This window comes from Oryzias latipes, chromosome 16 (genome assembly GCF_053564925.1).
Source record: "Oryzias latipes strain Hd-rR chromosome 16, Olatipes_Hd-rR_3.1".
Lineage (NCBI taxonomy): Eukaryota > Metazoa > Chordata > Actinopteri > Beloniformes > Adrianichthyidae > Oryzias > Oryzias latipes.
This window is the reverse complement of record NC_136252.1, coordinates 29,661,190-29,685,812: the sequence shown is the minus strand read 5'-3', so window position 1 is coordinate 29,685,812 and position 24,623 is coordinate 29,661,190. Positions and strand designations below refer to the sequence as shown.

Sequence of the window (24,623 nt, the reverse complement as noted above, 5' to 3'; positions counted from 1 at the left end):
TTTTTTTCTTGTGTTTGGGGAACGAAGGCTCTGAACAAGAAAGAGCATCGGGACTCTGAGAGCCCAGACCCCGAGGAGCCCTTCTCCCTCACCCCTCGCACTGAAGAGAAATACAAAAAAATTGACGAGGAGTTTGATAAAATGATGCAGAACTATAGGCTGTCAGTGAGTACCTCCCACCTCTCTGTGTAATCCTGCCCCCCCTCCCCCCTCCCACCTCATACCGGTACTTTGCTGCTGGCGCTGAGCGGACGGTTTCTGGATGCTGATGGCGATCTGATTACTCACAGAGCACTTGCCTTCACCACTCCCTCACCCGTTTTTACCGCACTTCACCTTTTACCAGCACCACCTGTCTCCATCCATGAAATCGCTGCCCTCAAACTGCATCTGCTCCACGGGCTGTTCTGAAGTAACAAAAACAAAACAAAAAATCACAAGATATACAAACTTCTTTTTCCCCAAACTGTAGGTGGTGCAATTAAAACCATCATCCTGCAAATGTGTATTTTTGAGTCCTAAAGCTAACGGCACAAACGTATTTTGCTCCGTTAATCTAAAGATTGTCAGCACAGATAGGAGCTTCCTCAGGAGCATCATTTCAATAATGAACTGTCTCCATGCCTCTGCAAGTTTGCTCAACCACTGCAGCGGTGTTGACAGTGACTGTTGTTTTCATAAAAGCTGACTTCAGTTGAAAAAACCTTTTATTGCAGCAATCTGAGTGCTGATGAGCAGGTGGCTTGACTGAGAATACTTGGTCGTACTGTGTGGAGTCAGATTGAGAAAGCCAGTTCCAGTTTTTAGGTGTGGGATGACCAGAGTTGCGGAATGTGCTCCGGCTCCTCCTGACATTATCCAGGTTCTGACTGGCGCTCTGCCAACCGCCCCTCTTGCCAGTTTCTGTGTGATTCATTTTTTCCACTCTGCTCAATAATGCCATTAATGTCACTTTAATGAGCAGCACTTAATATACAGTCCCTCATCCTGTCTGCCCTCCTGATTGGTCACTTGGGATGAAACCGCGTCACATTCAGGTGCTGATTCAGGAGAGTTCGGTGGAACAACCAACTACAACCACATCGAGGTTGCAGGGGTATACTTGTATGAAAAACAATAATAATACATGGGTAGTACTTTTCCGTCACCCTCCTTAATTATAGTCCACAGCTCTTTAAAATGAAGATGGGGTGAAGAAGATCAAATAGAATAGTTCTGTAAGACTGGACTCTATTGGGAAAGGCTTCTGTTGCAGGAAAATTCCTGAGCTGTGTTTCAAGGGTACAAAGGTGTGAGGTAAGAGTTTGGTGAATGTAGGGATTGCATTTTGCATTTTTATTTCCCATCAGCAGGCTTTTAAACTGCTGTAGATGATGGGAGCATCCCTGACTCAGACCTAAGCGCTGCCCATCCTAGGCATCGAGGCAAGAGTTGACGAAAACCTTTTTATCTCTTCGTTTGTCTGGTTTTACCATAGCAGCCTAAACCAAACGCTTGATCGGCAGTTTGCAGATCATTCTCTGAGAAATGCAGATTGAGTCTAACCAAGAAAACAAGTGAGCTCAGGTTTACTCAGTTCAACAAACGTTGCTCCTCCTGAGTCCGACCCAGCCCCTCAGCGCTCTACGAGCTGAAATGGCTTTTAAAAGCTTTTCCTCTGAAGAGAAAGCCACGGCTGGAGGAAAATAGAATTCAATCTACCCCCTCTAGAGACATGCTGCTCTTAGTGCACGTCGATTGAGCTCAAGTCGAACGGGGCTGGCAGGTAGCATCCCCACCACACGCTGCTCCTCAGTGTCTAAAGCAGCCCGGTTTTGTACGGTAGCACCGCTCACAGGCAGTAGGGAAACGGAAGCATGTAGCACGACCCATCACGCCTCCCCCTCTTCATCATAATCCCCTGCATGACAGCTAGGGGCCAGGATATACATGCTTAATCCCACTTGTACTGAAATGCCTCCTGAGGCGGCGAGAAGGCGGCGATTGTTAGGACACTTAGCTTTGACGATCATCACGGTCACATGTATGTTCTTATTTATAAAGGTTTTTTCCTTTTATTAAAACAGTTTGTACACACCTTTAGAGCTGCTGTACTCACAGCATGTCCATATAAATTCACAACATAAAGTTTTACGTTATTGTAAAAATAAATCCCATCAGCATTTTCCCATTAGCCACACAGATAAAACACTGGGATCCAATTTTTGGGACGTTCGGATGGTAGATATAAAAAGCGGAATTTATAGAGCTAATGTGAACCTCCACCATATTGTTAATTTAGTTATCATTTACATTCAAAAGCATATCCTTGTTACGAGGGCCCCTCTGATAGAAAATAGGTTAGCCTTCTACATTTTTTTCCCTCTTGCTGAAGAACCCTTAAGCTTCCTCAAATAAGCCTCAGGAAAAGCTCCGGGTCAATTCTTTTGCCCTCCAGGTTCTAATTATTTTTTATTCTACCCAGTTCCCATCCGTGCTGCTCAATCCACAGGATAACAGCTCCCAGTTAACCTTCTCTCAGTTAGAAGCATCGACGTTCAAAGGAGCTGAAGTGGGAAGAAGTAAATTTGCTTGAATTTGCGGAGGACATGCAGCACTTTTCTTTGTGGCACAGGGGCAGAACAAGCCTGGTTTATAAATTAAAAGCTCCTGTTTACTGAACAGGTTAAGGTTTCGGAGCAATGTCGCTCATATCCTAGCAACCAGGAGCCGATATTGTCAGAGAGGAGCTGCAGAGAAATGCCTTACGACAAATTACAGATATAAATGGGCCACAAAGCCACTAAGGCTACGTTCACACTGCAAGTCTTAATGCTCAATTCCGATTTTTTGGAAAAATCCGATTTTTTTTGCAAGGCTGTTCACATTTCCAATTAAATGTGAACTTTTGTGATCTCCTGTGTGACCGTAAAATGACCCAGAAGTCACCCGCATGCGCAGAAGAGCTCTAGACGGTGAACAACGTCACTGTTGTTTGTGGAAGTAGCTAATGTTAACAATGGATGTCAACAACAGTGTTTTCAACAGCGGAGCTCTTTTTGCATTATTAAATTTATTTTCACAAAGGAGACAGCACAATTACAACCTTCTCATTTTAAGAAGGCATTGGAGCCAGGATCGTCTGTACCAACTGTTGTGGAATGGGGATGTGTATGTGCTGGGGCCGCGCGCGGGTGTGTAAGAGAGAGTGCGTGGAGCGAGGTAGGGAATTAGGTGGGCAGTGGGGAGCGCATTTATGTTGTGTGTTATGGAGGAAGGAGTTCCCCCAGAAAAATTGCTATAATTGTCTCTTCATAAATTCAACTCGAGAATCTGAGGGTCCAAACAGGGAAGTGAACCCCGGAGGAGGATCCGCCTTTGGTCCCCCGCGCTTCTGACCACAGTCGGAATGTGGAAAAAAGTAATTGCGGGAAAGGTGCAACACCACGCTCGGCCATTTCGCTGGAAATCTTTAAAAAATCGCCTGGTTGCGATAAGAGCCCTTGAGTTTGGTCTGAATACAGCTGTCACCCCAAATATGAATCCAATCGGTGACCTCGCTTCCCTTCCACTGACTGGTCTCAGCAGCATCGTCCGCCATGGTTGATGTTTTGATCCGTGTCGTTCAGACTGTCAATAAAAGATCAGATACAGGTCGCAGAGGGGCAAAAAAATTGGGTCGTTTCAGTCTGCAGTGTGAACGTAGTCTAAAACCTTGAAGTGGATTGTTGTCTGTATATTCTGTTGGTCTGTCATTACTTGATAGTACAACACAGTACTTAGATTTGCAGGTAATTTTCAGCAGCAAACACTTTTTTAATAAGATTTACTAAGGCATTTCCTTTTTTGTAATAAAATATTAGTGAGAGGACAGAACCTGCAGTTACAAAACAATGGGTCTAAAATTTGGGAAAATAATGAAGTTCAAAAGAAGCTCAAACCTATTAAAAATCACTTATATATATATATATATATATATATATATATATATATATATATATATATATATATATATATATATATATATATATATATATATATATATATATATATATTCATTAGTCTGAATGTTACATAGTAAGGGGTTAGGTAAATACAAACTGCAGTTCAGGGAGGATTTTTCTCTCCTAGGACCATCTTCATCTGCAAGCATCTGTCTTAACCCCTCCCCTCACCTCTTCAGTTACTTACCCGTTCCCCTTATCTATGGATCGGCCAGTGTGCATTAGTGCAGTGTTGTTGAATGCTGTTCACCATCCCAAACTGCTTATCACAGCTCACTGCTAAACTTTGTTAAGTTTTACAGAACAAAGTTTTTGCAAAAACAACCAAACGAACCAAATTGCTTTACTCCTTTGAGAGGGAAGGCTCTTTCTATTTCCTTGTTAATAATTATTAATGACTAATATTTTATAAAAGTTATTAACGCCGTGTTATTGCACTGTTTTTCTTTTCACTCCACATAAAATAAAAGTTTGAATCACTGCGGATTTAAAGGAGGTTAAGATCAAGTGTGGAAAGGTGCCCTTGTCCTTCCCAGCTTTAAACTGGGTCCCATGCATTATGAGCACAGTACAGAGCAGCACTGGCCCATATTCCATATATAGAAGTCCCTATTTCAGCTTGAGTTTGAACAGGGTGAGGATGGATGGACAACGTCAGGCCGTTGGCCTTGAAAGATTTTTTTTTTTAAACTATATACTGTCTTCTTTTTTTATTTTAAATATCAAAATGGATCATCTATATATAGAAAAGTCTTCATTTGATGACACAGCATCCAGTCAAGTCTATATTTTGTTAAGTGAGCCTCAGCAGGATAATTCCCACAGTTCCCTGCTATAAACATGTCAGAGAGGGAGGCTGGAAGCTTCTGGAATGCCACATGCACTCAATAAAATGTCACCATAACCTGATGCAATAACCTGCTACTGCGTCAAGTGTTTTAACCCAGCATGAGAAGTGGAAGGGGACACAGCTTTTTGGCCTTTCCAGCAAGTCACCTTGCATGCTGAAATTAGGTGAGCTTGTGTGTGTGAGAGTGTCAGACACTTTTGACACGTGTGGAGTCTGTTTGAAGAGTTCATTTCCAAAGCCTTTCACTTCTGAGAACTTCTCCAAATGTTTTTTTTTTCAAGTTTCTCAAGTTCAAAAGTCAAAACTTTGACATTGCTTTTAATGATTTTGATTGGTTAACCCTTAAAGTTAAAGATATTTTTGTCAAAGTCAATTTTTTATACTGGAAAAAATGTAAACTGAACTAAAATGAACTTGAAATATGCACAATTCTGTATTTTTCAATAGTTACATGGATCGCATGCAAGACATTTCTGTAAAGTTCTTTTGAAACTATGTCTACACCCTATTCATAATGTCATATTATAATGTTATTAGGTAATAAACCCAAAAAGCAAAGGTTTAAAGAACACTGAAGTTTGAAATGTGAATTTTTACTTAATCTGGTGATCTTGTGGAAAAACTCTTCTTTCTGGGTTGAGTTGTGATTGTGTGTCACTTGCAGGTTTGTTTGCACTGCTGCTGATCGCAAAACAATGATTCTGGGTATGTGTGCTAGCATTATGGGATGGAAACGTGGCCACACTAAGCTGGATCCTCTTCCTCTTTTTATGTCAGTCTACAGTCCCACAGCCCACTTTCTCCATGCCAGTCACCGTGCCAGTATCCAATCAGAACGCCGCGGCCCTTCAGTTCACTAACAACCCCGGCGGTTCCCTGGTCACCACCACCTCCTTTGTCACCTCCACCCTCTCAGATCCCCGCCTTCTGTCGCCACAGCAACCAGCTTTGCAGAGGAGCACCATGTCACCTGGGTTGCCTCAGCGACCAGCCAGCGCAGGTAAGGGGCCATGCAGAACGCAGCAGGAACGCTTTGGCTTCTTTGTACCCTTCTGAAGTTCTATTAATCAATAATCTGTGACATTTTCGCAAAGGTAAACATTATTTTCAATACTTTGTTGATCTGTCTAAAAAATCCACTGTAGCTTTTTTTGTAACTAATGTGACCAAATGTTTCAATCAAATCTGTAATCTTTAATTAGCTAGATTATTTAGCTAGATTCAGTTACTGAAATAGCTGCTAGAAAAAATGCATTAACAACAGCATTTATTTAAAAAGGTAATTTCTATCACGGATTGCAACCAATTAATTTAGCATTTCTGTCTGACAGCAACTGCAATCTTATCAGAAAGGTAGAACTTCTTTGGCAAAAATAGAACAACCCCAGTTCACTACTAAGAGTTGCTTTTTCAGATTGCTTTTTCTTAACATTTGTGCTGCAAAGGTTTAAATGTGAAGCTCAATTAAAATACTACATTTATTATGTTACAGGCGAAGCAGAAAGGCATTTTTGGGGGTATTGTTCCCCAAAAAACGCAACAGCAACACAACCTAATATGAACACTAGACCTGTAATAGAGGTCAACATAACACAAGTGTACTCAAAACTGCAACGACTCGGACTGTTCACCAAAAACAGTCTGACTTAATGCACAGAGACATAAAAAGGTGATTCTTAAGGTTTGATAAAACCACCCGAGACACAAAAAGGTAAGTGAAGACAACCAAAGGACAACACAAAACTAAAGAAACAATCCATGAGATCTCCCCCCCCCACATCAGACCGGCACATGTTATGGCCTAAGCTGGTTTCAGTCCTTGACTGAAAATGAGAACTGGACTGAGGGATTCCCCCCCCCCATGGGGTTCCAGATAGGAAACACCCACTGGTTCCAAGAAGCCAAACGTCTATAGACTTCCATTGTTAAATACACAGAATATTCTTGCTCTGCTACTTTTTTAACATGTTCTTGATAATCCTAATTTTAATTTTCGTGATATTCTTTCTGTGGTGCAAATAATTCAAGATATAAACTGACCAATCAGATGCCTCAATAAAAGTAGGCAGTCTCACATCAAACCATTGAAATGTGTGATTGACAGATTCTCTCCAGCCCGCTTTCTAGTCATAGGGGTGTGGATTTACAACAAGCTAACTCCTGATTGGCTAGAGTAGTTGTCATAGAAATGATGACGGGCCAGTCACTGAGCTGTTTTGATTGTGTGTAATTAAATTAACTTAATGCAACATCTAATTGTTTATATTGCCATGTGATGGTTGGGTCCATGGAAATATAATTTTTTTGTCAGTCAACAAGCAAAATCTTAGTATTTATATTAAAACTCCTCTTAATATGGGCCATACATCCTTTGTTTGGCATTCGTTGTGTACAGTTTGATATCTTAATTCCCTTAATGCCTCTGTTTGGCATTTTTTGCCCAAAGCAAACAGTTTGCAGGTCCAATCTCCCACACACGCATGGAGTTCTGATATCCAAATGACTGTTGTAATTGAAATTATTTGAGCTGCAGAAATGGTTGTCATGGTAATCTGGCTACTTAAAGTCCTTCTTCATGAAGTGGACTCTGCGAAGGCACAGTTTACGTAACAGCAGGGATTTTTCAGAGAGTTTTCTGAGTCAACAAGCAGCAAAATGACCAGAGAACTAACTCTGTGAGTGTTTAGATGCACTCTTCACCAAGCTCTGTCATTCTCTGTTTTTTCCTGCGTGCTCGGATAGTGCATGCTCTCCATACTGACAGACATTCGTCATTTCTTTGACGGGGCCACTCTTCCACCGACTGACTAAAAGGATTTGTGCCCCATTTTTGCTTCTCAGACTAGGTTACTTATCAAGCTTTGTTCCAACCAGCGTAATCTCATTTTAAGTCAGAATTAGGTGATGTAACGTGCAACAAATGCATTACAGCATCTTTCATAACGTGCCGTTCTCTGAGGCAAGTGAGTTTCACGTAGCGGTAATGGATGCGCCTGCTCCCCTCCTCTCTCCTCATAATCTCGGCAGCACAAATTCTGCTGCGCTCTGCCATGAACTCCTCATTACCAGAGATGTATTGAGCCTATCATTTTTATCTTATTGGGTTTTTTTCCTCCACGGATTGTTGCAGCCAAACATTTTCATTCACCTCAAATGACCCCACGTTGTTGCTTGTCAAAGAAGCAGTTTGATCATAAAACCAAAACAAAGAAAGGGGACGCCTGAGCAGATAAATATCATTTGCAGGACTAAAAAGAAATGTTTGTCATTGTAATGTGTGAAGAGGTGTTTTTGTGTTAAAGGGAAGCAGCAAAGCAGTTTTAGTTTAGAAAACAGAAGATGCTAGAAACACCTAAATACTTTTATATGACAGATTTTTCCCTTTAATTGGCACTTTTTTTTTATAAGAAGACACATTCATTGTTGACCACCATCTGCATAGGTTGTCTTGGCAATGAAACATTTTAATTAAAAGCAAATTGAAGATTATTTCGAGATGAAATATCTTTTCTCCAAGCTCAAGTACAATAAGAGTGCAATAACAGAAGCTGGCCACTAAACCATTGCCTGTATGGTCAGGAAGAATGATTTGAAATTATTTCTGCACAGGCCAGTGTTTTATGTCCCATTACAAAAAAAAAAAAAAAAGGCAGACAACTTTGCTTTTCCAAGACGGAGACAACATTAAACTATCAGGAAATTTGTGTTTTTTGTGTCATTTTCTCATGGTATTTTTTTTTTATAATGAAGGACATATTTAGAGAAAATTACGCCCAAAGTTTCATTACTGAGTATGTCTTTATTCAAATTGTTGTCATAAAATGCAGTTTAAAAAGAGCTTGTAAATATGATGTGGAAGCCACTACGGCAAGCCACAAGCTCCCTGCTCTGCTTCATTACGATGCATCTACTTGCAGACCACTAGACCCACGCACGTCTCCGTTTTCCTCATCTGGCTCAAAACTGTATGGCTGGATAGCTCCAATATTGCTTGCAATTCTTGTTCCACCAGAAGGGAATTTATAATAAACTACGGCCTCTGCAGAAACTATGTCCTAGAAAACAACATTTTAATCTGATCCTAATTAAAAATTTCAATGGGAACGCTTTGAAAATACATTTACAATAAATAGATCAAAAAATGATGAGAGTGGGACTTTAAGTTTCTCTTACACACTTGATTCAAACATGAAAAAAAATGTAGTAGTTGTTGAGAAAAGGCTAACATAAGAACAGTGTACACTTTCACTATAGATTATGATAAGAAAAAAGTGACAAAAGATGTGCAGATATTCATGAGCTCACCTTTTATCCCTCACTTGAATGTCCTTTTGAATCACCAGAAGCTTTGGAAATGCAAATTGTATCTATTTTCTTTTGTAAAATGCATTCGTTTTGTGGAGACTGATTCTAAGGTTTCCAACAGAACTTTGGCACAAAGAGCAAACAAACAAAGCAATGACATCTAGTCAGATTTGTATGATCGATATTTGGTTTATTTATGAACCTTCAGTCTAATATGATAATTTTAGTGCTGCTTGTGATGAATTCATTGGTTTTAGTTGAGTCGCTAAAAGCCTTTTGAAACAGTATCTAATGGTTGCTTGAATGTACTCGAAGCTCCAAGTTAAACCGAGGTTGTTGGCGTTTAAAAAGCACCCATCCATTCATCAAAAACAGTTTTGTATTTTTAACCACTTTATTTGGTGTTTAATTAGTCTCACCGTGTTACTACTAAAAGTGCAACACAAGTATAATTGAGAACTGATGAACCCCGCACTTAAATTTGAACCTCTAATGTATAATTGAAACCAGTTATGGTTCTTCTGAGATTGAAAGCACTTTTTATGACTCTCTTGGTTTTAATTAAATGTATCAGATCTGTGATATTTTTAGGATTCGTGTGCTTAAGATTGTGTCTTTTTTTGCTCCTAGGCGCTCTATTAGGAGGAGATTTGGGGAACTCCAACGGAGCATGCTCAAGTCCAGTCCGTAAGTGAATCTTCTCAGTTCTGATGCGTCTCAGCTGGAATTCTTTGGAGGGAAATATATTTGAATCTGACTCATGGAGAGCGAGAAGCTGCGTATATGTGTGTTCGCCAGCGTGCTCGCCGTCACACAAGCACGAGCACACCTGTTGACTGGTGACAGCTGCAGGTCACGGAACAAGCTGCTTGTAGACAGTCCAAATAACAGAGGTGGTTTCATGTCATGAGGAAGAAATGCAACCACAGGTTTAAAAAGACAAAAAACAAACAAGCTACCATAAAATTTGCCTTATAGACTTACCAGCTTTTTGATATAATTCCAGATATTAAATAGTTTACAACCACTTCTAAGGTTTGTGATTTTGTTTTTTAACTTCTTCGAAAGAAATCTTTAAAATGTGGCTCAGTCAATTTCAATAAAAATATTAAAAGTCAAACAGTTAAGGTCAGGTTTTTCCTTTAATTCGGCCCTCTGAGCAGATGGGAGAAAGAGCTCCCCTTAAATGGAAGGGACCTTTACTTGAAGCAGACCCTGGCAGGGCAGCCATCTGCCTTTGCCTGGTGTGAGGGAATAAATGACATCTACAATCACAAAAACACTCAGCCAGGGCTCAAAATGTACAATATACAAGAAAGAATTCAACAAAGAAAATTCCCAGATCTATTTGTGTTTTGATGTATTTCAAAGAAGAGCAAACCGCTGTAGTCTAACCCCCTCTAGCAAATGTCCAAAAGTCTATAAAGGTGTTGGTCTGCCACTGGGATTATTTCTTTCTCACCTGAGAATTCATAACTAAGTTAACAAAGGATCCATCTGGTTTAGTTAAAACAACTACCGGTAGTTTAAAAAGTAGCCAATTGGTTTTGAATGTAAGTGTGAAAATGAGTCGATAACTTGTGACTTTTTGAGTCTAAATCAAATGGGTTCAGAAAATTGGTAGTGACCGTGTTGGTCTTTTCTCTGTATATATGTCACATGCCAAACATGGCATTTATTTACCAGCTCATTGGACAACTAAGAATTGACTATAAATGCAATCAAATAGTTGGTTATCTTTGAACCATAACCAGTAAATATGTTACCAATATTTTTTATTAGAAATAGAAATAAATCATAGAATAAACTAATCATCATACTCATAATCATCAACTCAGAAGTAGGTGGTCTATAATTGCAGTTTATGACCATCGTCACATAGGCCGACCCATAACCTGTCCACCAGACTGGGTGAAGATGGATTTGTCACCTTGACCTCGCCTGTTTTACTCTTTTCCCGTTTTTGACTGCTCCTCCATGCCATCTCTACACCTCCCCCCTTTCATCCCGTCTCTGTCAGCTGTCGCCCCTCGTCTTCTCTCTGGAATAATCTACCACCCCGCCCGACCCCCGCTCTCCAAAACGCCCTTTGTCTTGGCACGGGACTTTTCTCAGAGGTGACTTTGACACAGGCCAGAGCTCGCTCCTTAAATCCTGTTAGCTGGTTTAGATACTGCCAGTGAGTTCATAATAATAGATATGGTTTGAAAGCCCTTTTTTTTCTGTAGTCAATCAATAATTATATTGCCCGAGGGTAAAGTGAGCCAAAATGAATCGATTCATTTATATGAACTTCTCTTTGCTGTTTGGAAGTATTGTGCCAATTTTTAGAATTCTTTGTTTTAGCTTACTAAAACAAAAGAAATTTTTTTTTCCTAAAATCAAATCATTACTTGGGGATACAGTGTACTTCTCACCCTAAGACTTTTGGTGGAGCTTGAGGAACATTTCCATACCACTGTTCCTTTATCTATTGAAACATTAGACCCTGTTGACCCAGAACTCATCTCGGGTGACCCAACCCCCTCAGATGACCAAACTCATCCCTCCTCCATTCTTTATCTTTTATCTTGCTCCTGTCTATTGTTGTTTCTTCTTTTTCTCCCTTTGCTCTTCTCTTATTCTTTCTCACATTTCTTCCTCTTTTTGTATCTTGACAGTCTTTTCTTTCTAACTTTCTTTTGTGATGGAGGTCAGGTTTCATCAATTTCACTCATTTTTCCTATTACTTTTTTTTCTTTCACTTTCTGCCCTCCTCCTCTCCACAACCTGCCGGTCTCGGCTGTTGTCCAGGGAGTTAGAGCTCCGGGAATGTCACGATTGACGTCACCCGGCATTCCACACATTCCCAGGCCCAGCCTCGCGTAATAGGAGACATCGCACACATGCTCTCACAAAGCGATATTACAAACTCCTGTACACTCCTGAGCAGAGAGGAACACATGCTAAGAATCGAAGACATTTACAGAATCAAAGGGACTTTTAAAAAGGAGTTTTTTATCTTCTACCTTGCTGGTGATGAGGCTGTTAGGAAATGGTGAAGGGAAGACAGGAGTGTGACATGCAACACGGGTCAGTGGTTCAGCTGAAACCAGGGACGATGCAGTAATGTGGCATGTGTTGTAACCATGTGGGTACTTCAGATACCACTGGTGCCATCTGTCAGTGCAGATATTTGTCTTTTTTGACCCAATTGCCTCCAGATTCTTCCTCCTGTAGCAGGACTGCAGAGGCGACTGGGATTCTGATTGTAGTGTACACTCTGTTCAAACTGTCAACAGCAAGGTGAATTCATGTTTATCACAATCGTCCTCAAAGCTTCATCGCATAAGTAATATGTGCAGATCGCTTGAAGCTGGGATGTACAGCAGAATGTATCTGTTTCCTGGTCAAATCTGCAGCACAGGCTCACTGTACCATTTAAAGTGCCACTCCAACTATATTTTCATCTATTCTAAAATCATTTCCAGTGGTATTATAATTATAATAAGCAATTTTTAGAAAAAAAATCTGAAAACCTGTGTCATTTTTTAAGACATGTTTTCTGCAGCACAGCAGGAGCTCATTAGAAATTGGCTTCTGGGTTGTGGGCGGGACTTTTGGTACGGAGTACGCCTGCACTAGTTTCATGTCATATCTTTGTTTACACTCTCTCCGGCTATCTTGCAGCTCCACACAAACCCAAGCTAACATTAGCGTAATAGAAAATAAAAACAGCAAACAAAATCTGAGCTGTCCAGTTTTGAGCCAGATGTCAGCTCGGATGAGGAGTATGAAGACGTAAATGGATCCATTTGTCTTCAAGTGGAGGATTTAGAGTCAGACTGGAGCAGGGGGACCTTGGCCTGCCCATAGCAGTGGCTTTGTCACAGACCTGAACTTTTTCAAACCGCGGGTTTTCATCTGTTCTTGATTCATCGCGATTTGTTAACCTTCATTTTCAATGTTTTACAAACTTTTCAAGTCTGGGTTTGACACATTTACCAGACCTCTGGACAGAATTCTTGAACAGATTCTGGTTTGAAATATCCAGAAATAACGTGTCCTGTCCAGCAGCTGAGCAAACAGATGAGAGCTGAAGGCCTCTGATGTTCGACAGATGTTACTGTTACATTAGGGGTTATGAAGGTCTATATTTGTATAAACCTCTTTTGTGTCTGTGAAGATACATTTTCATTTTCGAATTAAGATCACTCACTTAAACATGTGCTTCAATAAAGACCCAGAACTCCTGTCTATAGAAGTACTTCAGAATTTCACAATCAGTTAAACCATATTTGTGTAAAATCTTGAATTTAGTACAGTATTAAATTAGTCTTTTCAGAGTAAAAAAGAATACATGTCACTCTGGCTTACATTTGGAGTTCATGCCCTCTGTAACACATGGCCTTTCTTTATTTTTTTCCTTATTTGTTTGCTGCCAGACTTTGTTTCTAGATCTGCCTACTGTTTTTAGATTAGATTTGCTTCATTGTCATTGTCCGTTGTACAAGGAAATTGAAGCATCACCATTTCAGTGCTAGAACAGCAAGGAATAACAATATATAATTTTTTACACTGACCTTGACTTGACGCCTAATTCCGTGGCCAATCAGGTCGCACTTTTATCATGAATATTGATGAATTTTACCCGGCTACTGTGGAAAGAGAAAAATCCTGTTGCCTCTCAGGAAAAGAGTTCACATGCGTCACATGCTCAGAGTGACTCTTAGTCTTTACTGCTCAAAGCAGCAGCATTTTCATCCACTGTTACTGTTGTTGGGATAAAGGCCAAACATCTGCAGATAAAACCACATTTTTACCAATGAGATCAGTGTTTTTTTTCTTTGTGTTTATGTAGAACAGAACTTTTAAGGGGTGTTTGACACTGTACATTCTAGAAAGCAACCGAGGTTTCTCATTTTTTTGGTTTTACGAGAGACAAAAGAACTGGTGTGAATGCAATAAATGCGTGGGACAAAAACGTATTTAGTCACTAGTTCTGCAAGAATGTTATGTCTGTAATGTTTATCATTGGTACACCGTGAAGAGGCAAAATGTAAAAAAAGAATCCAGGAAATCATATTGTAAATAATATTGAAATCAGATTTGATTGCGGAACTCGAACAGATGCTCTAATGACAACCAACAGCAGGTCAGCGTTCTCCCCTGGGCCAAACAATGTTCCGTACAATGTTTGTAAGAATGCACGAGGTTTACTGGTTTACACCCATTTTCCTGAATGTTATATACATCCCTTGAAAAAGCAGGAAAACCTGTTTTTTCAAGGTCTCTTGAACATACAAGCGTGATCTGGCTTCAAATCCAGTCAGCAAAGATGGAAAAGCGAGATCTGAGTTTTACCTAGATTTAGCAAATGTGTTTGGCTCGGCACCACGTAGTCTACTGTGGGACGCTGTGGAATATTTTGAAGTGCCAAGCACAGTGAGTGGGTTGGTGAAAAAAATATTTCCTAGATATTCATTTGTGTTTTAGGACATCTGAATTTACAATAAACTGGCAGATGTTGGAAGTAGTGATCATGGCAAGGTGCACAATATCTACTCAGTTTTTTTTAAACAATGGCGATGGACTTTATTATTAGAGCTTCAAAGTGGGTTGTAGGAGGAGAGAGGCTTCGGTCTGGGGAGTGACCCCCTCCCATTAGAGTAAATGTGTCAAACTCAGGTCCGCGGGCAAAATTTGGCCCGCAGTGTAATCATAATTGGCCCGCAAGATCATATCAAATGTGCAGTAGAGCGGAACATCCTTTAGCGCTAATACTACAAATCCCACAATGCTTTGCTAATATGTTGGCGCGCAGTTGAAACATGCAAGCGCTCCTTTTTTCTGTTGACAGTCATTGATAGCCATGCTCCAGCCACATTATTATTATCTGTTCACGAATATAAAGGACAGACCTGTTTGTCTTGTGTGCTGAGCTAACTTCACTGCTTAATTTTTGGCCTACTGTGAATTTGAGTGTGACACCCTCTGGATTAGAGCATTCATGGATGAAACGACAACAATTACCACCACAACACCAAGAACCAGAGAGCTTTTAGAGAAGTTGAATTCAGATTTATAACGGACTAGGATGCTTGTTCAGCCACAAAAATCTAGGAGATTTTAGATTAAACTGTTTTCTGTAAGATACGAGTTTTTGAATGAATGGAGAATGTTTCCCAACTGTGTTAGAATGCCAATTTAAAGTCAGAGGAAGTGGTATGATCCAATCTTCAATTATAAAGAGCAGTTTGCTAACTTAAAACAGCAGGTTGTTGTTGAGCAGGTGCAACATGGGTGAGGTGGCTTTGGTCTAAACCCATCCCAGCAGTCACGGTGTGGAGCATCTGCAGCTGACAAGAGAGCTGGTTGCAGATGAAATATAGGAGCAAGAAGAGGCTGCAAGATGTGCTAAGGCAGTTTTTCAGGTGACACAATGTCAGGGAATGAGATGGGGAAAGTCTAGAAAGACAGAGACTGTCTTGGAAAAACATATAGAAGATCGAGGCAGGCAGAGCGATTGTTATTTTTTTCTTTTTTTTCTTTAAGGAGCAGTAGATGATGTTCTTTCATCTCCCTGGAGTATGAATAGATGGACAGGTGAGGATCCATCATGTCTATTGTGTTCAGGGACAGCTTCACTTGGGCAAAGTCTGTCAGGACGTAATGTTAGCCTGTCACATGAGAGATTTACATGGAGGAATTATCAAGTGCTTAAATGCTTAGCAGCAGCTATTAAAGGCAAACGCACAGAAAAAATGCAGCAAAATGGCAAAGAAGCTAGAAATGTATTGATTTATTTTCTGGTATTTGTTGCTGCCATATGTAATTTGCCATACACACAAAATCTTCACCTTGGTAAAAGAAAAAAATGGTGGGAAACACGTCAGCTAAACATCATTGGAAATGTGGTTGATTTGATGTGAATCACAATGGGAATAACTAGTATTATACATTTTTGGGCGCAGTGCAGACATCTAAGTGCATCTTTTTATATTATAGTAAAATCAGGTTAAAAATTTGGGTTTAAATATGAATCATTAGGGACTTTTTCCTGCCGAAAAATTGTCCAGGGGAAGTGTTTAGTGCTGCATAAAACATAACATAAACACTAATGCAATCAATTCCTTTTTGTTGTTAAGTAAAGACATATTTAAGACTATTATCATCAATGTTCCATCACTCTATCAACTGCAATCATTTTTTTTCATTCTGGAAATTTTAAATGTTATGGTTGTTAAATGTGCTGTATTAAGAAATAATTTAGATTTATATTTAAATCAAAATCTCACTCTGATCATCTTTTGAGTTATTTTAAAATCATTTCAAGTGGGCTTTTATTAATGATTATGCTGTTTTTAGCCAAAATTTAAGAACCTGTGTTGTTTTCTAGGACAGTTTCTGCAGAGCGGCTGTAGTTCATTGCTGAGAGCTCTCTGTTTACACACTCTCCCGCTAGCTTATCCCCTATACCCACAACTTAACCTTAATGGCGCAACAAAAATGGGGAGCAATATTGGAGATATCCAGCCGTACAGTTTTGATCCAGATGTCAGCTCGGACAAATGGAGCGCCGGCCCCAAGCTCCCATCCCACCGTATTTTCTACATCACAAAAACTCTCTATAGCTATAACAGATTTTTTTTCTTTTTCTGCTCCTGATTTAAAAAGATTTGAATAAAGAAATACTCAAAAATACATATTTGAGCTTAATTTTCTTTATAAATATCCTCCATTGTCAGAAAAATGCCACACGAACACGTTAAAAAAACACCAAAAACATGATTATCATCGGAGTGGGTCTTTAAAAAGCAGCTTTGGAAATTCAGACAAAACTATTGAAACACAGACAGATTCCCATCAATCAGCGACACACAATTGTTCTCAGCAACACAAATACACACACATGAAGGGCCAACGGAGTTGCCAAATGGGGCCAATTGAAGGGAGAATCTCTCTGCGTCAACAGGATGCAGGTGATCTCATCGGTCAGATGCCTGCTGGGAGTCCACTTTCTCTTTGGGGTCATTCTTTTTCCCCTCCAATAAACCTGTGCCAATTTCTCTTTTCATGTCCATTCTCTTCTCCTCTGCTTTCCTCTATTTTCTGAATAACACCAGCATGAGAAACTCTGTATCCCTCCACAGTCTCATCTGCATATGCCTTCACTTCTCCTCCCCCTCCTCCTATCTGATTTTTTTCCCCTTTCTCTATACTTCACTCCATACCTCATCATTATAATTCAGTGTCATGTGGTTGCTGCTTCTTTTACGCTTCTATCTTTTGCCTTCCTCAAACTTTTTGCTTTAATCCACCCATGCCTGCTTATTTGCACCCTCTCTTCTGGTACTGCTTGTATCATCACAAATACCTTCTGTTTTGCCATCTTGCCAATTCTTTTGGCTTCTGCTTTCCTCTTTTCTTTCTTCTTACCTCTTCTCTGAATCTGTATATGTATGTCTTTTTCTTTGGTCTGAAGTCCTTGTTTCTCTGCCCCCCTCCCATTTTGAGTTCAGCTCTGCCTCCCACCTCCTTTCCATTCCTACTTCCCCCACCTGCCTTACATCATTTCATTCTTGTGACATTCCCCAATCCGTACATTTCGCTCTGCCATCACCACACTCTCTTTCTCTGTGTTGTTTTTCTGAGGGTTTGCCTTCCCAACCTCATTTTAATGAGCAATTTAAAACGATTAGCCACAATTGTGTAATTCATTCTTTGCCTCGTCTCTCCGATGTTTTCAAAATCTTCCTTTTTTTTCTTTCTCTCCTTTGTATTCTCTCCAAAACTTTCCCATCTTGCCATGGGTAACCTGCCACCACCTACCTGCTGTCTTGTCATCCCCTCTGCTTTTCTTAGCCGTTTGACTCACTTCATCTTGGCCTCCTTAGGTTTATTTCTATGCCATTTTTCAAATTTCCTGCTGTGGTGCTGATATGAGCTTTCCATTGCTCAGACTGTTTGAGAAAGATTTGTGCGGGCCACCACAGTAAAAACTAAGCAAGACCTTAATGCATATTTATTTATATATAAATAGAACAGGCCTTGACTTTAATTACATTTCAGTGGGACAGCTAATCCATGTGAGCAGCTACTCTGCTGTTGCATCATTTTTTACAGCTTTTTCCAAGTCATTTTACCCCTCTTTTCATTATAACATTTTCTTAATATTTAATGAATACACTCCTAATTGAGCACCAAACTGAAATAATTTAGTAAATGGTGCTGTTGCTCAAAACTTAATTTTTCCATCTAAAATGATTAACGGCAGACTTAAAGACCTGAAAGACGTTTTATTTTGTGCTACTCAAATACATTTTGGAAACATTCATAAGAAATCGCAACAGTCTCTGTAAAGCAGAATTTATGTCATTTTGCTGATTTGAGAAACTCTTGTAAACAAGAATGTAGCTCTAAAAAGGCTTATAAAACCATTTTCAAACTTTGAGAAAAGTTACTTTAATGAAATGATTTTCTTCTTCCCAGTGGTAATTCTGTCAAAAAGTGCAACGGGATGTCAGAAAATTACTCACACAAAAAAAACCAACATAAGACTAGATTTTTTTTTTTTTTAAGTTAGAATTAATTTTCTCTCTACCAGCAAGATGACAGCTTTGCAGCTTCACTGTATTTGCACATACAATAATAAATATGGGAAAAGTTGAGCCCAGTGATCTGCAAAAGCAGAAACTCAAGGGAAACCATATACACACTAAGATTTCATTCAACTATGACGCTCAGAGGAATTTGGGTGCTTTAGGTTCAACCCAAAGACTGCAAAATAAATGGGTTTTGAATATGGTCCCATGATCCATCGCTTTTTATTAAGCTGATGCAAAGCTGCTCATTAGCTTTGTGGTTTTGGTCATCTTTGTTATTGACCCCGCCTCTCTGAAAGTAGACAAGTAGGCAGGTTAAACAAGACTGACAGTCGCTGAACACACCTGTTCAGGCTGCTGCAGCACTGAGGATCAGATGGTTCCCTTTCATTTGAAAGACCACACCCCAATTTCTTCCATGATCTCCATGTCAGATAAGAAAATTAAATGCTTTGGTATAAGTTATAAGTATGTGAAGTTCAACAATTTAATAATTGTAGTTTATGGGAGGGGATGGCTTTGCTTGAGGAAAATGCTGCCTCTTAATAACCTGTTGAGCTGAATCGTCACCAGTTACTTCAGGTTTTTAATTAACTTTGACCAGGAAGTCAATAGGTTTTCCTATTGATTGAACCTGAGCTTCTTGAAGTCATTCTCATTCATGGCTCAATCATTGCCAAAAGTGGGTCTTGGGTCATCCCAGAGAATCTCCAACTGAATGGCTTAAAAAGAAAAGAAAAGAAACTGATAAACTGATCAAATGGCTCCTTTATTTCATATAAAGAGTTTTATTAAAGACCATATGCTATAGCAAGGGTGTCAAACTCCCAACCTCCCACTGGTTTTCCAGAAATCCTGCCTTGTCTGGTGCTGAAAACCTGGATCAGGTGTGTTTAATAAGGAGCTTCGATGACGGGTGGGTTGGAAAACATGCAGGACACCGGCCTCCGAAGCCTGGAGCTTTACACCACTATTATATAGCTTAAGATGGACAGAAACTATTTTTTTGTCTCTTTGTGATCCTTTGTTGTCGAAGGTACACAAAGGTTAAACCAGACTTATCTTTAATTTGCTGCATCCTCTAAATGAGAGTTTTGCCCTTTTCCTCCTTCCTTTTGTCCATCTGTCCTTCATCCTCCTGTCCAGTTTCCCTCTTCTACTGATAGCAGAGATTAGGTTTACTTGTCGTTGTAGTGGTGCACTATGGGACGTGTGTTTGTGTGACTGAGATGTAGCAGAGTCACATGCCAATGCTGTCTGAAGGCAACGTCATGGAGAAATGCTATCTGCTGTCAACACACACACACGCCCTCTTTCCTCGGGTCCAGGGGGAAACTCTGCTCTGTTTTTCTGTCTTTGGGAAAGTCCCTGCTGCCTGGTTTGATGCACTCTTTGGACAGAGTTCTGTTTAAATCCGTCTTTTTAACTTCAGAATTACTGCTGTCTGCTGTCATGTTGTTGTCACAACACCCAAACACCACACCTCTTTCTTACAATTTTATCTGCAATTATAGCAAGAATTACGTGAAAGTGTTTTAATTATGAACACAGTTCGGGTTTCATCCAGAAGCTCAAAATGTTAAAGAAAATGAGTCAAAGAAAAGTAGATAGGTCAGTGTTAAAGACACTAAGTTGTGCTTTCCAGCATCTGATCAGGTCATGCATCAGTGGTTGTTTGCAGACGGCTGGAATGTGACAGTTGTAAGGTTTCAAAGGAGGGTGTGTTCAGTAATAGTCTGTAATGCAGTTCGACGTGTCCCCATTGAACTTTAGGCGGCATAGAGCCGCAGAAAAATATTAGTTTGATCTCCCGTTTTTGTTGTAGTTTGACTCAGAAATCAAGAATGCAGTCAAACGTGTGGAGTGAACTATTATCAATGTCCAGTTACTCTTCTGTTCTGAAGACATTGTTGATGAGAAACGTTCGTCAGATGTTCGCTGCACTTATCCCAATCCCACAAGTGCATCAAATATGTATCATACACCACTTAACATAGCTCCAAGCAAATGCACTTTCCTTTGTTCGTTTCTCTCTTCTCAGTTTAGAAAAAAAAACTTTCAAAACAAAAATAGAAAGAAAAATCTTTTTTTTTTTCATTCCACAGCAACCTTTACTTGACCTTGTTTGTCATAACAAGTGTTTTTGGCAAATATGTACAGAATTTTTAAGGGTTTCAAAAGAAACACATTTGCTTTTTTATTTTTACAAATGTCTATTTTGTTAGGCATCACAAAGTTACGATTTGTTGAACTCAAAGGCAGAGGAAAATCATGGATAAATAATGATACTTGTTTTGTATTAAATAAATGACTCCTAAATTCTAATTCTACAATATTAGGAGTAACTCCAATCATCTTTTGATCTATTGTAAAAGTGTGTCCAGTAGTCTTTTAATTATGATGATGCCGTTTTTAGGCAAAATCCAAAAACATGTGTCGTTTTCTAGGACACAGATTCTGAAGAGCACCAGGAGTTCATCAAAAATTTGTCTCCAAGTTATGGGTGGAACTGTTGGCCTCAGCTCATTACCCATGATCCCTTTGTTTACACTCTCTCCCGAAGACGTACACGAATGTATTTTTCTGTAGGTGGATGCATCGGAATGGAGTGGCCTGCCGATTGTAGTTTGTACACAACAACTACAAGCTTTTTCAGACAAATAGTTTTTCATCTGCTCCTGATTCCCAACGATTTAAATAAATACATACTCAGATACACAATTTAAATCCTAATTTTCTTGAAATATGTCCTTCATCATGAAAAAAATGCTACGAGAAAATGTAAAAAACTTCCAAACCACATTTTTCATCAGAGTGATCTTTAAAACTGTTTACAAAAACATTTACATCTACATTTACATCTAAACAATGAAGGATTTCTTCTTTTTGATCTCCCAACACATATACAATATCTCACAAATATATTGTCTTTCATTTGTGAAACTACCAAAAAACCAATCAAAGCTGAATCTTGACGACTTTAATGACTTTCAGCACATGTATGCATGGAGGTGCACCTCACTATTGATCCTTTAGTAATTATGTGTACGACACCAGAGACTTGTAGTGTTTTACATTAAGAAACAGCTCTTCCAGAGATCAGTGACAGTGAACTTCATAAGGGGTGAGTTTTTTGTTTTTTTTACAATGTAAGATGGAAACAGCCCTGAGACATTTGTGTGTTTTTGTTTACACCGAAGTCGAGACGAGTGAAACAAAAGAGGAGAGATGCAGAGAGAGCGAGCGCAGACATAAAATAGTTCTGCAGGGAGCGTGACAAGGTTTTGATGTGAAGGAGCTGTAGAGAATCAGAACTCCGCCAAAAAAACATTGTTTGAGCTCAGAAATGAGAAGCATGTGGTGCGACCGTGCGATCCAAGTTGCTAATGAGAACACACGAGCGCACACACGAAGGCAGACGAGCGCAGACGGTTAACAGGTACATACTGAAAAACATCAGAACAGACAAAACCTCCTCCTGTCCTCCCTCTTCACTAAACCCCTCTCTTTATTTGTGTCTCTCCAGCTAATGGCTACATCAGTGCCAGGGCCTCTCCGGGCCTCCTCTCCGTATCCAACGGCAACAGCCTGGGGAAAGTAGTCCCGGCTAAGTCTCCACCTCCACCCAGTCCTCAGATGGTCAACAACCGCAAACCGGACCTGAGGGTCAACACTTCGCATGGCGGCAAGAGCCTCATGCAGCTGGTGAGGAGAAGGCAGCTAAATGGGAACAACACTTGAGTTTAACTCAAATTAAGTCATTGATTAGCTGGTGTCTGGCAAGTTTCCTCAGCAACACTTTAGCTGAAAAGGAGGAAGTGGGTGCAGGCTTTCAGCTGGATGAATTAGTCCTAGAGTGCTGTCGTCAATTCTCCAACTGCAGCTAAAAAATCCCAGTTCATCTCTTTTTCATTGGTATTCTTTTCATTTCCTTCTACTTCTGAGGTTGTCTTGAACTCTGAACATTTGTAAGATGGGCCTTCTGCAGGATGTTGGAGTTTTGTTGATTGTTTAGCTCCTTCAAAATCTGCTTAGATTTTCTACAAAGAGAACAAATCTGATTAAATCAATTTAAACTGGATCTGAAAACATGCCTTGTCATTGAAACTCGTTCAAAATATAAAATAATCCACTTGGATTTCAGCATCATCCAATCCTTTTTAGCAGTGTTCTCATGAGCACACTGGATGACCTTGAAAAAGTAAAAGTTATAAGATATGACTTTTATATATATTCAAAAAGTTGAGTGGGTCATATTTAACATAAATGTATGCACATAAATCATGCTAATGAGGAGGACACCCACTGAGAGAAAGTGAACATTTATGGAAGTGGAGCACTTCTGTGCAGGTTTCTATCTAACCTAAGTATGAACGCAGGATCTTCCATGTCAAACAAAGTGTTGTTTTATGATCATTTTGGGCTCATTTGTAGGTCAGAATGAGGGAATAACGTTAAGCTGTAATATTTCAAATATTTTTGTTTATGTGTATTTTTGTAGTGAGTCCATTGCTTTCAAAGTAAACCAAATAAATGGCATCAGCTTTAGGACTTTTATAGATAAAAAACATTGACTGTAAATGAGAATTTTTGACGATATGATGCGGATGCCGCCACGTTGATCAGTGACCACTGTTTGGTCCAAATCCGTCTGATTCATAATTTCCATGGCAACCATTCCCACCAATCAGGAATGAGCTTGTTAGAAGTCCACACACCATCAAACCTTTTGAACGTTCCACATTCTTCATACTTTTATTGATGCATCTGATTGGCCAGTTTAGAACTTAAATAACTTGCACTACAGAAAAATGTGAAAAAAGTGGACTAGCAAGATTGTTAAAAAAAATGGGTAGCAAAGCAAGAATGGTTATTGTGACCAATGGAGTGACTGAATAATAGCTTTTTCTCAATAGAAGGATTTTGGCTTTCTGGAACTCGCAGGTACTTCCTGTCTGGAAGGCCAGGGTGGAGGGATCACTCATTCCTGTTATCATAAACAGTCAATGACAAAAAAAAAACACGGCTTACTTGTTTACATTTATATACAATAGCTTCATTTATATCATTTTGTTCACATGCAGTTTGATTTAATGAAGTTTTTTGTGACAGAGTTTTGAAAAACTTAAGGACGCTTAGAGGATTTCGTTTTGACTTTTTTTTTTACTCATCCACTTTGACTACATTTGGTTTAAAGAAATGTAACTTCCTGTGTTCTTTACTCCCCCTTTTTCACCGTCCGTGCAGACAGAGGAAGAGCTGGAGTTGGTGAGTGAGGTGAATAGACTTCTAGAGTTTCAGCCTTGTAGATGTGGTGTCAAACTCTGTGTGATCTCACTGAGCATGAGTGTGACACCGTCACTGCGCGCATCCTATCGGGGTTAACTCAGCTGTGATGACAACTAAATGAAAGCCTTTGGAGCATCGCAGTAATGTACCAAAAGTGGACGTGTCAGCTGGTCGCCCCGGCTCCTTTATGTATGGATGTTCAGCAAAGCCTCTACAGTAATGTCTCCAGCAGAGCTTTGTGCTGTAGTTTCTAGCACAAAAAGGTGGACTTCCAGTCTACTTTAAGGCTCAATTGCGAATGAAATCAAATTATGAAATCCACATTTTGCTATAATTACAGCAATTTCATCGAAATATTTCTCGTATCAAAGGGGGTCATAGAAAATTGATTGACTCACCCCAAAAATTAACAGCAAAATAAGAGCAATAAATCAAAAGAATTGACATAAACTGTTGCAGTGATCAATGTACTTGTTTTCTTTTAACAACCTGACTTAACTCCAAAACATTCCTGCATATAAGATGTAATTTTCCATACTTTAGTAATTATTTTCAAAAGGGGCCACCAGTGCTTTGATAAGAAACAATAAGTTTAGTAAGACCTCTTTTGCC

At 39.6% G+C, this 24,623-nt stretch overlaps 1 protein-coding gene across 37 annotated transcripts in view; it reads left to right on the top strand.

Annotated features, from left to right (window-relative positions):
- mef2d (myocyte enhancer factor 2d) overlaps positions 1 to 24,623 on the top strand; it is a 107,331-nt gene that overhangs the window by 64,291 nt on the left and 18,417 nt on the right. For 12 of the 37 annotated variants that reach the window (XM_078933008.1, XM_078932996.1, XM_078932989.1 and 9 more), the window contains 5 exons: positions 28 to 165; positions 5,611 to 5,833; positions 9,769 to 9,825; positions 22,249 to 22,427; positions 23,970 to 23,999. In XM_078933008.1, coding sequence (XP_078789134.1) covers positions 28 to 165; positions 5,611 to 5,833; positions 9,769 to 9,825; positions 22,249 to 22,427; positions 23,970 to 23,999 — 627 coding nt within the window. The remainder of the gene's footprint in view (positions 1 to 27; positions 166 to 5,610; positions 5,834 to 9,768; positions 9,826 to 22,248; positions 22,428 to 23,969; positions 24,000 to 24,623) is intronic. The other 25 variants (XM_078933010.1, XM_078933002.1, XM_078932998.1 and 22 more) reach the window with 5 other exon arrangements.